Consider the following 17,638-nt stretch of genomic DNA (forward strand, 5'->3'; position numbering starts at 1 on the left):
GTAGGGTATTGGTAGGGTACAGTTAGGGTAGGAGTAGGGTAGAGGTAGGGGATCGATTCTGAAGCCTATTTTCTATTTTTTGTCTATCTGTCTGCCTTTTTTTGACCGGGCATCATGCTGAAACTACAGAATGAATTTCAAATGATACTTAAGACGATTTGAAAATACGGAGAAGGATAATAGGATACTTTTTGTCGCGAAAACAAAATTAGAAAAGGGTGAAGTAGGGGTAGAAAGTTTGTACGGAAAGTTCTTAATTTTTCGAGGTACATTTGTAAATGTAAAATGATTAGTGGACTATTTATTAGGTATAAGTTATAAAACTTGCAAATTAGAATGTGAAATAGGGGTTGAAAGTTGACATCGATTTTTACGCGGATGAAGTCGCGGGCGTCCGCTAGTATATATACCTATATATTAAGTAATAAGTAAAAAAAGGAAATATATAAAAACCTATTTTGACAAAATGGGCTATAAAGATAGTTTTTTTTTATTGCAACAACAATATTAGGCTACATTAAATTATCGACGAGTATTTTATTAATTTGAAACCACATTTCTACATTGTTCACGCCGAGGTTTATTTAGATCTAACTAGTTTGATCTGAATTGGCTTACATAAACATTTATCTTTGATAATACACCTAATAAAGGTCATACTATCATAATTCACATCTTGATCATTTATTCTATTCTAGCGTAGGCCCGCGACTTCGTCCGCGTGAAAGTCGATGTAAACTTTCAACTACCCCTACCCCAACCTACCCCTACCCTACCCTACCCTATCCCTACCATACCCTACCCTACACTACCCCTACCCTACCCATTAAGGCTGAACACGCGAAAGAAGCTTAAAAAATGGAGTAAATTCTACCGTTTTCCCAACATTTCCCTTCACTGCTCTACTCCCATTGATCGTAGAGTGATAAAAAGTATACCATAACGTGCTCAGGAGTATGAAGAACAAGATAACTAAGTTTCGTTAAAATCCGTTTAGTCGTTTTTGTTTCTATAACGATCATACAAACAGGAAAAAATTTTACTGATTGTGTTTTTGTATTAATAGCTATTTTGGAAATATATTTCATGTACAGAATTGATCTCTCTACAGATTTATTATGAGTATAGATCATAATAATGTAAATATATAACATATTCTTAGCAGTTACTTTGTATTACTATAATAATAATATACATCAACGTTATCTGCTACCTTCAACTTTATCATCTCTGTAACACACATCCACATATGTAAATTGCATTATTCAAGCTTACCCTTGATACTAGCATCCACACGATTGGCTGACCTATTCATGACTCTATATTCAGTTAAATAACAGTATTCCAGTAAACACTGTGAGAGAAAGTTTAAAGTGGATCAAGTTGTCAAGCTAAAAGTTCAAGTATCTAGCAGTACTGCTTCATTAATTGTTTTGGTTTTGTCCTTCCTGTCTAGCCAAATTTGGTAGAATCCTACTAGAGCAGCTTTGAATACCCTTTGTAATATAGAACTTGCTGCAGTTCTAATAAAGTAATAAAGCCAAGGTGTTAAGCAGATTATAGAGAGATTTAGTCAGTATTCCTCTCTCAACCTCTTATGGTAAATAAAATGACTGCATAAAAAATAGTAAAGGTATAAAAAAATTAACAATAATGAATACAAATGGTTCTTTACAGGTTTAGTGCAATAATGCTTCCTTCAATATGAAGGAGATTATGAAGGAGATGGTTGGAGGTTGCTGTGTGTGCTCGGACGAGCGAGGTTGGCCCGACAACCCGCTGGTGTACTGTGACGGGAACGGATGTACGGTTGCAGTGCATCAAGGTGACTATCCACTTCCTTAACTTACCACAATACGAAAAAGCAATGAAAACCAGGGAGAGGTGTTCGACTTCATTGTTGAAAACTGCACAACATGTTTTAAATGATACTGCATTGTGCATATAGCTTAGCTAGTTGAAAACCAAGATCAAGTCATAATTTGTTTATTGTCGAAACGTTTGTTATTGTTTTTTACATTATTATGAAATAATCAATATTGATAATTGTAGCATACTGCATATTTTTTTTTATGTAAACTCAAAACTACTGAACCTTTCTTGAAATTCTTTCACCGATAGAAAGCTACATTACCAAGTAATAAGATAGGCTAACCCCGTATTCCCACAAGAATGGGAACTACACTGGTGAAGCAGTGATGTTTTGCTACTTATATTATATATAAATTTAGATTTAAAATGTTAAGCTTTAAGACTGTAATTAGATCAGCATCATTACTTGTACCTACAAACTTCACGAGCAGCAGGAATAAGCTTTATGGTACTTCCCAGTACATGTACAAGCTCTATTACTCTCTCCAAATACAAAACTTTGATTGTTGACTATTTTTCAGCCTGCTATGGAATTATTGCTGTGCCAACTGGACCATGGTACTGCAGGAAATGTGAGAGTCCAGAGACCAAAGGCAAAGTCGTAAGTTTTACTTTTTATATTATCATTATCATCATTAAAAGCCGATGGATGCCGATGACGTCTCTTAGTAAGTTACGAATACCAAGGTCTCTAACCGCCAGCGTCCAGCGGCTTTCTGTGACACGGTTGATGTTGTCAGTCCACCTAGTGGGGAATCGGCCTACACTATCTCAAGTTCGGTGTCGCTATTCGAACACCTTGGGACCTCAACTCCCCATTGACTCTACAACCAGGATGCCCCGCCCTTTGCCATTTTAGCTTTCCAACTCATTGAGCTGTGTACGGTTCTTCCGTGGAACTCCCCCTTTCTGATATGATGATGCAGAGTTATTCCGATTATAACTCGTTCCATTACCCACTGAGTGACTCTGAGCCTTCTGAGTTTGGACTGTGGTGGCATTCGAAGTTAGCAGGTTTCAAGGGTCCGGCCCCTCAATTATACAAGTACAAAGGATATTAGATATTTTTTTTCCTTATAAAATGAAGGTCTGACCATCACATGCTATTTGAACATTTTTGTATATTTAAAACTAGAGGACGCCCGCGACTTCGTCATTCATTACATTTTATATTTCAACAATAAACTTTGTATTATTTAATTTTATATCATTCCCTTTATAAATTTTCATTCATCATCATAAATTTTAATTTTATATAATTACATTTTATATTTCAACAATCAAAATCAAACAATATTACAAAAATGTTCCCACATGACTAAAAAACGAAAAATATCATAGTTATTATAATATTTAAGTCAATATATTTAAAGGTATCCAAACACCTAATTGTGACAAAGACTAAGCAGATAACCTTCAGTTCTGACAACCTCGAAGGTGGAGTCGTTTACGTGTTTATTATATTACAATAAAAAAAATATGGTATAATATAAAAGAGTGATATATGGTATATACTCATATATACAAGTTTTTGAAATCTACCTGTGATTTGTTACAGAGATGCGAGCTTTGCCCTTCCAAATCCGGTGCTCTGAAGCGCTCGGACACGGGCGGCTGGGCCCACGTGGTCTGCGCTCTCTACATCCCTGAAGTCAGGTTCGGCAACGTCACTTCCATGGAGCCGATAGTGCTGCGACTCATACCTCCAGAACGTTTCAATAAGGTGTGTCACATTTCTACATTTACTGCCTGGTGTTTAGTCTGTGCTAATCACTACCCGTGATAGACCGACGCGACGCTCTAGTGGTGTCAATGAAACAGGACCTTTCTTTGCAAGCTGTCTTCAAAACAACAGGGAAGGGATACCATCAGGGAAATCAGTCGCCTGCTAGAAATAAGTTGGAAAGTCTGCCGTTGCCACTGTTTTGCGTTTGTGTCCCCAGTCTCTATACTGGATGGGTATACGTGGAATTTTATTAAGTACGAGGCCGACGTAATCTGCTCGCCCATTACATAAAACAAAGTCCTTGCACGCCATCCTCACCGCAACTCGACTTCCTTATATTTTGTCTTATTTTTGACCGTCCGTTGACAGTGGAATTGTAGAGTGAGACAAAGTGCCAGTAAGATTATACTGTAAGTATTAGTTTTCAATGTATTTTTCCTGGCAACATGAAGCAGACAGTGAAAAGTTGCTTAGATTACATCATTACTTACCATCAGGTGAGATTTCAGTCAAGGCCTAACTTGTAAAGAATTAAGAAAAATAAAAAGAGTTCGGCAAGCTTAGGTCATTTGTCCGAAGTAAACGTAATCCGGTGCATTGTTTGTTTGTCTAGTACCACGTCTCAGCAGGATAGAAAGAAAATGACTCTGCAAAGTTATTAAGAAACCATCTATCAGGATCAGATTAGGGTTTTGTAGCAGAAATTTACAATTTATTGTACATTATTTTATAAAGTCATCAGTAACAACCCATATTTGGCTTACTGTTAAGCACGAGTCTCCTGGCCAAATGCCAGACTCCACACAAATAGAAAATTAAAAAAATTATTTGGTGCAATGCAAGTTTCCTCGCGATGTTTTCCTTCACCGTTTGATACACATGACTTTCTGTAAAGTATTGTATTGTATTTGAATAATTACAAACATACAGGTCACAGAAACAACTATACTAATGTAATGCTAAGACATAGTGTTTTTGTTTTTTCACAGACATGCTACATTTGTCAAGACTTGGGCAAAACCCATCGCGCCAACGCCGGCGCCTGTATGCAGTGTAACAAATCTGGTTAGTTACCTCAGTACATATTAAAATTAATGATAGTTAGCGAGGATGTCTTACAAAGACCTTTAATAGAATCTGTAATGATTACTTGTTTTGTTATTCAGCAAAAATGAAAGAGCAGTCTTCAGTGGTAATTTAATCAGGATGGACCTGACTTAGTGGTAGTCGAACGGTCAATGCGCGGTGCAATAATTAAGGATATCACAGTCCCACATGATAATTTGGTGAAAGCTGAAAAGGAAAAGTATCAAAATACTCAGACCTTGCAACACAGCAATTGTAATAGTCACCGTTCACACCTGTCTCTTAAAAATTACATAAACGTTGTTCTACTATTTTGTGCTTATACAGGGTGCTGGGGAATATTTTCCATAACTTTAAAGTGTTGACGAGTCCATTTATAGGATCCGAACTACATAACTAATATTTTATTAACTACATATAATAAAAAAAATGTGTTTTAATTTGAATTACTTTTATTAATTTAAATAATACCGACTATCCATGTAACACACGCCTTTAGGTAACATTGAATTTAAAATATAAATACGTCATTATTATAAGGATGTCTATTATATTATAAGAAATTTTATTTACACCGAAAATATTCATTATAGAACACAATTATGTTCCTTGAACATTTTGAATTAATTTTTGTTAAAGAATAGTTATGGCAAATACTCCCCAGCAGCCTGTATATATGGTTGTGTGTGTGTGTGTGTGTGTGTTTTAGTTCTAGATATTATTAAATCTCCTTGAACCCAGGATGCAAACAGCAGTTCCACGTGACCTGCGCCCAGAGCCTGGGCTTGCTGTGCGAGGAAGCTGGCAACTATCTCGACAACGTCAAATACTGTGGCTACTGTCAACACCACTACAGTAAACTGGTGAGTTTTCAATGAACCAATCAGATCGGTCGCCTATCCCTTGATCATCGGATCACATTGCTATTGTAAAATCTGATTTGTATGTAGTCTTGGTAGTATCCTTTTTGATAAAAAATAGAATATTAGGAAAGATTTATATATATCTGAATATCTGGTATAGCTGAAGGAATATCAGAAAACAAGTTTATGAATTACCAGCTGTCGTGTGAAAATGTTGCTAGGCAACGGTTTTAGTATACAAGTTTAGATCTCACACGCCTCTCCCTCGATAAAAACATGATATATATACACAAATTTCAAGCAAAATTACCTACTCTGCGTATGTCTCACACGAAGCATCTGTCGCCGTGATAGCAATAACAGTAGATATGTATGTACTATGTATACTATTTTTTTACTACTACGACGAAATACAGTGTGATTGTAAATTATAAAAACATCCAATAATTCATTAAAAAATATCTCACAAACTATAAAATATTATTTACTTTATAATTTGTGCTTATTAAGTAAAGGATCCCTTCATTGAATTACCATACTAATACAAAATATCACACTATATTTCATGATAGTTGTAACAAAACGAAATTTCTTCGTAGTTTTTTGAGTTTAATTTTCTTCGTCGTACTTGCTGTCATGTTCATGTGTGACACAGATTTAGTCGGATGCAATCTTAATGACGTTTCTGAACATAGTGCTTTAAGCTGCGGAATTTAAAGATTTTAGGTATCACCGGTACGCAAGAACGAACTCCCTATCTACCGAAATCGCTTCACGCGTCTTTATTTTAGCGTACTTTATGTATGACATTCCGTTTAGTTTTTAAGCATAACCTGCTGACCGTAGAGACGGCGGCTTCAAATTCAAAATTCATTTATTTCAAGTAGGCTCAGTTTACAAGCACTATTGACACGTCAGTTGACTATTTGTAAAGATTCTACCACCGGTTCGGAAGGCAGGTTCTGCTGAGAAGATACCGGCAAGAAACTCAACAGTTGCTCTTTTGAAAAAGTCATACAGTATTACAATTTACATTTGATAACAATTAAATTACAATTTCTTATAGTTTTATTTCCTGTGTGAAGGTGGAAGCTGATCCAATGGCCTCCAAGCACCTTTGTCGTTAAGGAACTCATCTTGTGTGCTTATTTCGAAGACGTCATAAAGATTGCGCCTGACTATAGCTACATATGTGTACATATACAATTTTATATTTGTTGTATGACGTCACATAATCATCTCAATATAAGCGCCATCTCTTAGTAATTCACCTTTATGTGCAAAAGAGTGCGCTATATAGACGACTCTGCTCAAACGGTCCATTGCGGCACCTGCAGAGAGAATTTGTCCATACCATTAGTCATCATAATCGAAAGATATTAAAGCTGTAATTAGGATTTCAACGCATAAGGGTAATTCACCAAACACTCACTATTATATATATTCGCTACATGCCATTTTGTTTTCATATATTTCATTAATTTCCATCTAAAACATCACTAACCATTATTGTTAGGAGTACCCTCAGTACGAGATTGCACCTCGTCAATAGTTTTCGAGTTTCGAAATTATGCACGTCCAGTAAGGGACCTAATGCTACGCCTATATCCAGAAACAGTATTTGTAAATTTGTTTTTGCTTTTTTCGACTTCGACACTCGACATTTAATGTACGAGTGTAACCGTCAAAGTCTTGCTACAAAGTATTACTACTATGAAGCAGCACTGTAAGTCGCGCTAATGAGATTTTCCAATAAGTTAGCTAATAACCCAGTAGATATTTTCGGTGTAAATCGTTAATACTATGGGTACCAAGAGCCCGCATACTGCAGACTAAACGATCGGCCGACAGATTAACCGTTCAGTCAAACAAAGTGGTATTTCCTTTTTACTGATGATTAATTAGTTTAGAAAACTCATATGTTTTATAGGAACGAACAACTAAATCATAATTGTAAATGCGTTATTATCATAGAAGTAGAAAAACGACGACCTTGGCATAAGTTTGAAAGCTTTACGTCGACCATTCGAGTCTGCAGTCTGCGGCCTAGTCGATACATCTATCTATATATTTGCAATAATTAATCTTTCATGTTGTCACCATCATCATACCAAATTGTCATAATGAGTAAACTGGAAGTGGATTATACACGAAATACTAAATGGGTTTTGGGTGCGCTTTACACTGCACTTCCGCTAGTGCGCGGCGGAGGACGGTGGCGTAAGGCTACCAGTCCACCGAAGCGGAGCGAGGCGGCGTAGCCGAGAAACGGAGAAATATTAACCAATAGGATTGCACAAAATCTCCGCTCCTCTTAAGTGTCTCAGGGACTTGAGAGCTAGTATAAAAAATCATATAAAACCGGTAAGCGGAGCGGGGAAACGGAGCGGGTTTAAATAAATTATATTTAACATTTATTTATTTAACATAGTCTGCAACTCTGCTCCGCAACCTCGCTCCGCTCCGGTGGACAGACACAGTAATCAACTCCGCTTCGCATTAGCGGAATTGCATAGCGATATAGCATTTTACATAGCCAGGACATGTTGTCTACAGCTTCTGTTTAAAATAAAGGTCAGTTCACTGTACCTTTTGCAGGATTAAAGAAGCGTGGTCTAAAAATCAGTCAGTTTTAAATATGTTGGAATAATCAAAGTATGAGTAGGCTTACCACATTCTAATAAAAATGTGATGTTATTCATTAGTACATTGATCCTAAGTTGTTATTTTGCAAAGAGTCGTATCACATTCTGCTCGTACCTACTTCATCACTCAAAGCCATTATCTAATATATGGATCTTTTTCGGCTGCTTGTATCATTCTAGTCACCTCATTGTATCACACCTTTTTAATAGGGATAGAGCCACCATGTCCGGTTTCCAATTTGGAGAGTATTTGTAAAAATTTTATACGATGTTACATTAGTTTTCACTCTATGGGCTAACATAAACTGGAAACGTTCATCAAGATAGATATTCATGTACAATACATTCTAAATTATACAATGTGGTAAGTAAAGTGAGTCGGTTCACGCTGAAACGCTAAAATATCCAGTGTTGATATTTTAAATTAGTACGTTTTGTATTAACTCTTTGGCAACACCTCATCCAATCCAGTGAAGACAGTTGATATTTGTTACATATTAAGTTTTCTTGATGATAAAATAAATGTAAATCGGCTTGATACGAAGAGTACGGCCTGAGCTCATCAAAGCACAAATTGTATGAATGGTTTAATAATAATCCATTCAAAGAACGTAAAGTAAAATAGTGATGTATTATAATATACGAGTACGTAACTGTTTGTTGAGTATTTAAGATTGTTTCCTTTAGTGTGTTGTTTAAGCCTAATAGAGATAGATTGGTGTTGCAACACATTGAGTGAGGTGATGCTAAGGTGTCAATCGTAACTTGAAAGGGATTATTTTGTCTCGAACAGTGACGTAAGTAATGCTAAAACTAAACATCTTACGCCGCTGGTTTGGATCTCTTAGATTGATAAACACCACGTATATTTATTGTTTATCCATATCACGTACAATATATTATTTGCTTTATACATTTTGGTGGGAGGGGTCAAAATTGATTAAGGCCTGCCCCCTTAGCTGTTGGAATAAGTGGACAAATGGTACCCTGTGGTTTTCTACGATTCGATCGCAAGTAGGTACTCCTGAACAGTGTTGCTGGTATGTGTGTATAGTCAAATGGAAGCCGCTGATCTGGTGCAGAATGAACGCATTGCAACGCAAATAGTATAGGACCAAAATTTATTTTATTTAATTAATATGTCTAAAAATCTATTGTTTTTGTAATTTGAAGTTTTCAAAATCACTTTTATAGTTAAAATATTGTTTTGTTGACGATTAAGTAAAGTTACAGCGGAATCGGTTCCGCGAATTCTCATTCAGAATGAGGCCACATAGTTCAAAACTCTCTCGATGAGGACAGTGCGCCACAGAAAGTCGTCAACAAGAATTCGTCATTGTGCAGAAAAAGGGCGGTAACGTGAAGACGATCCCGCCGTACAAGCCAGTGTCGCACGACAGCCATTCGGATGACTCGAGCGAGCGGGACGGCGACGCGTCCCCGGCCGCCGGCGGCGCCACTCCTACTCACATGGCCAAAGCTAAAGGGGTACGTCACAAGCGCGCCTGCGCCGAGCGCCTCGCACTAGGGCCTCGTTCACCACCGCTCGCGTACGGACGCGTGCACACAACTGCATGAGCCGTTGCACACGATTACATTTTCGCGGGTGGATCACTTTGAGATACACTGTCCGAGTGAAATGGATATTTTTATCCAGTTTTAAATTTTGAATCCTACTAACCTCTGATGTCTGTACAAATTGAGCCGGAAGATGATGTGAAATTTAAAATAAAAATCTCACACCGATACACATCCAGACGCACGTGGACTATTCATCGTGATATTAATTTATTTTCACGTACGGAACACGCGATACAAAGAGCGGGTCTCACAAACTATAAAACTTTAAGATGAGGATCGCTAAGTACATTTTACTCTGACATCGATTCGTAATCGTCTTCAAGAGTATTCTATAACATCGCAAAATATGTAAACTGTCAACTTTTCGAGATGTGCAAACTCGTACTGAGGCCGGTGATCTGCGACAGCGTTACATTCAGTCCGCTGCTTCGATTGCGTTGGATTTATTTTGACTAAGTACGTGAAAAGTCTTCTTGTGCAAAGGCTCTCAGACAGTACGTACTCGTACGTACGACTCTAACGGAAATATACTTACATGCACACAAAACACAACTCTTTAATGTATTGCGGGCTACATGAATGCGTATTCGCAATACTAAGGCTCCACATCTGACGTAAAGTCTGCCAAATTGTAAGATAAATTATATACATACATAAGAATAGATATATCGAAGCTGTATATGAGGTCGAAAGTACCACGCTGTGTTTAAGTAAGAACTCTCGGCGGCTAACTGTTTCATAAAGCCTCTGCACACCGAGAGATTTGACTACTGTTTGTTGTAGCGTTCAATCTTCGTTGTGTGAACAAGAAATTAATTATTTCGTAGTCACATTATGTCCGACACGCAGCCGCTTACAGTACAGACTTTACGACAGGTACAGACGCCGCCTAAATGTATTCCGGATACTCTATGCTTTAAAGCAATTTTTCTTTAAGATTAGAGTATGTAGTGCCGTCGGCTCATTCAATTTATTGTTACAGTACGCAAGCTATGTAGATACTTATACGCAATCGAAATCGAATAAGCCGACGACTTGCGTATTTAGTTACTTCGATATAATCTTCTTTCCGTTGAAATAATAATAAACATTCAGATATGTATCAGAAAAGAGTTCGTAAAAAATTACAAATTGCAATGGTATTGATATATAGTATAGCTATATGTATGTTATGTTATTGCCTGTGTTTGTTTACTTGTTTGGACCTCAGTAAGTCATAATGTGGTTTTGTATTGTAGCCAGGACGAAAGGGCTCACATTCGGGCAATGCCGCTTCGGGCAAAAACACGCCGAGTTCAACTAAAAATCCAAATAATACAACCCAACCTATGGGTAAGTTTATTATATTTAATTATAACTTTAAACGTGTAATATCTGGTAAAATATAGGCTAATTTTGAACAGGTCACAAAAATTAGTTTATAATTATTTATGAGCACTGTACGTTTCCGGTCAAAAAATTATGGTTATTTTGTTTATATTGAAGGAAATTGTTTACAAATACTGCCACTAAAGATGACTGGTGTAAATAATTCTGCAAATAGTAATAGCTTTCGTGCAAGTTGTTCCACATAAATTTACACTAGCATAGTCCTACATAATCGTAGTTAAATTAATTAATGTATCTAACGTTTTTTTCCCACAAAACTTTTGTAACATCAAATATTTAGTCTGGTTAATTCAAATAGTAAAAGAGGTTCAACTTCGGAATTAGAGATATTAGGCTGAAACTCGTGTAAGTCTTCATTGATGTACTGTATTAGTTGTCTCCAAAAACTCATTATATTTTGTGTAAAAACTCAATATATTTAGCTATTAAAATCATAGTTTCCAGATCTCTCTATTCCAAGGTGAAATTCGGACTGAAAAATATGCCTAGACTAATTATTATTTTGCTAATATTGCTAGCGTAGATTAAAGTTTAGTAATTCATTGCTATGAGTTAATTTTTTTCACAAATTGGTAGTGACAGACAGCTTAAATTAGTTATCTAATGATTCATTGAATGAAGTTTTCAATATGCTCCGATAGATTATTTTTTTTTTATTATTATCATCAAAGACTTGTCTGTACTAGGTTTCGTCCTTGTAAAAAAATTGTAGTCATTTATTTGTTAGAGAGCATACGAGTAATGACAGCTATATGTCACTACTTTTTAAAAACGCGGAATGAACTGTCATACAGTAAATATATGTCAGTTACTTTTAGAAGAGCAAAGTATATATACGATATAATTAGTTCTTTATGTCATTTATATCACAACTCTCTTGACTAGAAATTAGACTTAGTGTGTATTCAATTAATAATACGAAATAAACTTTCTTAATAAGATGTGTCAAAAGTTAATTCAATTTTTATTCTCATAAAGAATCTTTAACCTTAACATAGTGATATTATAGAGCCGGCGCAGACGATGGAGTATTGGATCCGCAAATCCCAAACAGTCATTTTATCATCACACAATCTTTAATTGACCTCTTTTATCTCTTAAGAAATATTTAGAGTCGAAACAGTGTCGAGTTATCATTGTCTGCTAAGGAATATTCATCGTGTGTGCGGGCCCTAATTATCAGGAGTGGGATGTATGTTTAATATGTAATGCACTACGACAGAAACATGTCAGGACAGGACCGAGACAGCCGGCAGTCGCAAACATAAGTCATCTGAAAAACGTTCGTCCTTATCACCATCTTACTTGTTGTACAAACGTAGATTTGTTTATGTATTTGTGTGTTAGTTGTGTTGTCTACAAATTATATACGAAAATAGCAGGAGAGTCAGTATTAGCCCAAATTTCACGAGTCACCAATACGATTTAATTTTTTAATGCTTTACTATGGTTATAGCATGTGCTGGAAGCCATTTTATAGCTCTTATATACTGATATCGTTCATATAAGCAAGCTTCATATCAAATTGAAACTGTATTCTTGACATTATATAAAAGATCTATAATGGTCTTATTTCAACGATGGCTTTGCATTTTATAATTTAAAAAAATTGGGCCCGAAAGTAATTTCGAATAATTCTATGGGAAAAAATTGTTGATTTAATTTACTATTCTTAGTTTACGGAAAGGTTCAAACATCACTGCATGAAATTGATTGACCGTGCACGTATATTGCATATTTGTCAGTAAATTATGGGTTTGTAGGCCTTAAGGGGCATAAGGGGTAGAAGAGTTTTGCAGTGTGCAACTTTTACAATTTAAATAATTAAAAATCAATGGGAATTTTTTTTGTGTTGTCTCGAAATGTGGTTAGTCCATTGAATTGTATTTTTTATTGTAGCTTAGCAACGTATAGAATATGCATGTACATATAGAATTTAATTAGGTTGTTCTGTATTTTGTAATAGTATGTAGAATTATTATCATTCGTTATAAAATCCTATAATATCGATACGCATACCTAGATTACTTTAACTTGACACGTGCAAATATTTTAAACATCTTTTGCATATTTTTTAAACATTATTTGTATATTTTTTATTTTTGAAAGTCTATTTTTCTTTGGGTGTAAAATTTCATCATCATATCATCTTTTATTGACCTCTGTTATCTCGTAAAAATATTTTGAATCAATGCATAGTGTCGAATCATCAATGTTTGCTAAGGAATGTCCTTCGTCCGGTCCGTCCTTTTTAATGGTATGATGTACAGAGGAGTATTTGATAGACAGTTGACAGACAATGCGTTGATGTGTAGTTCCTCACACAGACACACTTATTTGTTAATCTACCATTACACCTAAAGCCAAACGGTATGTCCAGAATAGAATTGAGTCTATGAATGAGCAAATACATTTCCAAAGCGAAGACACGTGGGTCTCCATAACTGCACAAGTGTGCTCCATTGACGTGCCATGTTAAAACAGTCTAGGTGTTTGCTTATTTAGTTTACGTTATCGCAGCAAATACATATCGAAACTGTAACATACAGTAATGCATTGTTGAATTGTTGCTCGGCATGCCTTACTACTTCATTGCCTATTAGCACGCTGTTTATATAAAACAGAGTGTGCGTAAATCAATTCACTAATAGCGAACATTTTCTCTTTGCGACAGTTCATCCAGGGAATCACTATCGCCCATGCTTATTTATGTAATCTTCATTTCGGTTTCAAGAGTAGAACGCCATTTATGCGCTTATTATACGCTATATAACGAGGTGATTGAGGTTTCACTCCTGTGCCTCAGGTAAATGAACGCAGGGCGATACTAATATATACTCTTGTAATATTAAGTGAATTCGTGGGCATTTTTAAAACTTGAAAATGGCTGTACCGATTTGTTTTTTTTTAGTTTGCTCTAATTCAGGGGTAGCATAAAACAGCAAAAGCAAGAAATTCGAAAAAAGATTTTAGTAGTAGGTTTTGACGGAGTTCGTCCGGAGAAGCATTACTGCCATACTCATTTTTGCCGCCAAAGCAGCATGTTCTATGTTCAGGTCTGAAGGACATGGTTGCCGGTGTAATTACAGACACATGATACCTAACACCTCAGTTTGATAGTCACATGGTGGCACTTGATATTAATATTTATTTTCTCCAAGAAATTGAACACTAATTCAGATAATAATAATGGCATTTTGACATTTCTGTTACCTCGAAAAATCGGGATTGTATTTTTATATTGCGCTTATTATTTAGTTCGATGTATTGATTTCTTTTATTTTTATTAAAATACCTGTATTTAATTTAATGTAGTACATAGTTCTGGCCTAAAATGGACCATCTCGTTTGTATAAGAATTGTCGACGTCGGCAATTTTGGATCAGCTTCAGCTTAGATATAATGAAAAATGTTTTTAAGGAAAGAACTTGACCCGTTAGTTATGGTAAACATGAATGAATGTCCGATACAGATAAGAAGAAGCCATCTCCGTCGCGGCGCGGCTCGGTGGCAGGCGACGGCGGCGGCAGTAAGTCGCACACGCCCGCGCCCTCTCCGCAGCACTACGCTGACAATGCCGTGCAAGGCTCCTCAGCTAAAGGTATGCCAATTCTCATTACGCCTTGCTTACCATGTAACCCACATGGTGAGCAAGGCTACATCGTGTGGCCGAGAGAAAAACTCCGAGCAGAGCCCTCGACTTGGGACCAACGGGTAAAGTTAAGGATATCATCTTCTAAGTAGAATTTAACTGTTAAGGATATCCTTAACCTTACACGCATTGATTCCTCACATTAATTGTTTGTATGCATCCGTGTGCCGGCGCGAGTGAGTCATTAGATCGGTCGGCTCTCGTCACGACTCGAGATGGTACAAAGTGTTCCGTGAGTTACGTGGGCAGTAGCGGGAGTCCGAGTGCTCTAGCTATATAGGCCTAGCTCATTCATTTCGTGACGTTCGATCCGTCCACATCTTTTGTTGTAATCCTTCAAGGATTATTTTGGGATAGGCGGGGAGAATGACTTGAGTGGAGAAGGGGAGTATAAACTAGTTTTATAAAAGACGTTTTTAACCCTACATATAACTAGTCACTAGTCCGGGACTTCACTCGAGGTTGTTCTCTACCACTCAATAGTTTATTGGTAACATTCTAAGTAGGAATTGTTAGACCTGATAGGTTCTTATTATATATAATAATCGTGTTTTGCTCTTTAAATCCGCTTCTGATGTCAACCCGTGTTTTCCGGTGTGTTCTACCTTCAGCTAACCGCAGACCATTGTAGACTGTGGAGTCGAATTTGGTGCGGATCTGATCAGACCAACGCATCGGGCGAGACCCCGCAGCCTCTTTCCTTTCACTTTGCCAATGACCATCTGTTTATTGAGATTATCTACGTCTTTCGTGGCAATGTATTCGAAGTACTCAAGGATTCGCTTCAGGCAGATGATAATAAAAATATGACTGACAGAGATCTATCAACGCACAGCCCAAACCACTGGACGTACCGGGCTGAAATTTGACATGTAGGTAGATGTTATGACGTTGGCATCCGCTAAGAAAGGATCAATTCTACCCCCAAGGGTATAAAATAGGGGATGAAAGTATTGCGGCGATTTGGCTGAAGTAGATTTTATTCTGGATTAACACATAGGCTACTTTCATCCCGGAAAAAATCCATGGTTCCCGCGGGATTTATGAAAAACTGAATTCCACGCGGACGATGTCGCGGGCACCCGCTAGTCGATTATAAACTGTGACACGTGTTCCACAGCACCAGGCGGCTCAACGCCGACCTCAAAGATCCCTCTGCCGCCGAATTCTCCGACACATTCTGTCAAGCCTCCGGAGACAGTCGGCGTCATCAGTTCCGTAGCTTCGGCCGCCGCTTCCATCGCAGCTGCACCCGTGCTGCAAACGTGAGTTTATATCGAGGAATGCTAGTACATAAAAAAAAAATTATGGGGCTCATTGGAGCCTAAAATTTATCCAATTTATCACCTTTCCAGTGTACACTGTCCACTAACAAAAGAGAGCAACCATTTTTTATGCATTAATGAAGTGTTGCAATGCCCAAATCAGTGTTATTTATTAAAATAATATAAATTTTAGACTGGTTTAATTTTAGTTCGATTGGCAATTTAAATAAATAGCACACCTTTAAAAAATATTAGCAACTGTTGCTTCCAATTATTTTTCGTGATTCCTTTTTTATAAAATGCATTTTTGTAATTTTTTTACGGCCAAATATAGTCGGAATATTTTAACAATCTAACACAGCAATCACTATATAGCCCTCTAAAAAAATATGCGTAGATAGGGAAAAAAATATTGGTAATATTGTAAAAATGTTATCAAATCTCATGGAGAGCCAATTCTACACACTCACTTACTTTAGCATTCTACGTGAATCCTATTCTTAAGTTCTCTACAAACGCTACATTTTAGTTTGTCTACTTTTTCTAGTTTAACGTAATAAGTAATTCTTTTCATGCAGCACACCAAGCACCACGTCGGTAGTACAAACAGTAACCTCCAAGTCCGTGTACCAAGAGTCTGTGATAACAAACACCGAGGCGATGGACACCAAGCAGACCAAGAAGCGGAAGGCAGTCAACGCCAGCAATATGGCGATGCAGGCCGCCGAGTACGCCGCCAACACGCCGCCCACAACGGTGAGAGAAATTATCACACACTTAGCATAGCACATATACTAAACAAGGATTATGTATAAAGATGTTAGAGGAGTTAATCCACCACAAAAACACAAACACGGCTATTCTATAGCCAAAGATCCTATAGCTAAATTTACAGAAGATATCCCAGTCGTCAGATACGACTTCGAAATTCTCAACAGATTTCCGAGTTGTGATGATGTACAGTACAACCACTCGACACTCAAGATCTCAGGAATGGAAGAAATAAAATTGCACATGATTGGTTGATTAGTCAGCCTTCAAAAGCTTGATTTCGTCATTATCAACCTATATTTGGCTCTGCTACTACTGAGCTCGAGTCTCCTCTCAGAATGAGAGGGGTTAGGCATCCAGTCCAGGGCATGCACCTCCAACTTTTCAGTTGTGTGCATTTTAAGAAATTAAATATCACGTGTTTCACCGCGGTGAAGGAAAATCACCGTGAGGAAACCTGCATACCTGAGAGTTTTCTTAATTCTCTGCGTGTATGAAGTCTGCCAATCCGTCAGCCAGCGTGGTGGACGAAGGCCTAACCCCTCTCACTCTGAGAGGAGACTTCGAGATCAGCAGTTAGCCGAATATGGGTTGACAATGATGATGACATTTAATATTACTATTTTGTTTCACAGTCGACAGAAACCAGCGCTCAGAGCGGTAATGCCTCCTGGGACCACTCTTCAGCTCATGGTGTTACTGATACCAATGTAGAGGAGAAGATTATTAAGAAGGTGGGGTTTGTTTTGTGTGTTCAGTACTTAATTCTATTATATTTATATTTTACT

General features: G+C 37.1%; 1 protein-coding gene across 6 annotated transcripts in view; it reads left to right on the forward strand.

The window, feature by feature from the left end:
* LOC112045528 (zinc finger protein zfp-1) overlaps positions 1-17,638 on the forward strand; it is a 68,007-nt gene that overhangs the window by 9,856 nt on the left and 40,513 nt on the right. For 5 of the 6 annotated variants that reach the window (XM_052890863.1, XM_052890861.1, XM_052890864.1 and 2 more), the window contains exons 2-12: positions 1,678-1,825; positions 2,394-2,473; positions 3,431-3,595; positions 4,588-4,663; positions 5,426-5,547; positions 9,537-9,680; positions 11,012-11,105; positions 14,635-14,763; positions 15,935-16,079; positions 16,658-16,835; positions 17,486-17,584. In XM_052890863.1, the coding sequence (XP_052746823.1) occupies positions 1,705-1,825; positions 2,394-2,473; positions 3,431-3,595; positions 4,588-4,663; positions 5,426-5,547; positions 9,537-9,680; positions 11,012-11,105; positions 14,635-14,763; positions 15,935-16,079; positions 16,658-16,835; positions 17,486-17,584 (1,353 nt within the window). In that variant the 5' untranslated portion in view covers positions 1,678-1,704. The remainder of the gene's footprint in view (positions 1-1,677; positions 1,826-2,393; positions 2,474-3,430; positions 3,596-4,587; positions 4,664-5,425; positions 5,548-9,536; positions 9,681-11,011; positions 11,106-14,634; positions 14,764-15,934; positions 16,080-16,657; positions 16,836-17,485; positions 17,585-17,638) is intronic. The other variant, XM_052890866.1, reaches the window with a different exon arrangement.

This window comes from Bicyclus anynana, chromosome Z (assembly GCF_947172395.1).
Source record: "Bicyclus anynana chromosome Z, ilBicAnyn1.1, whole genome shotgun sequence".
In the NCBI taxonomy this organism is placed as follows: Eukaryota; Metazoa; Arthropoda; class Insecta; order Lepidoptera; family Nymphalidae; genus Bicyclus; species Bicyclus anynana.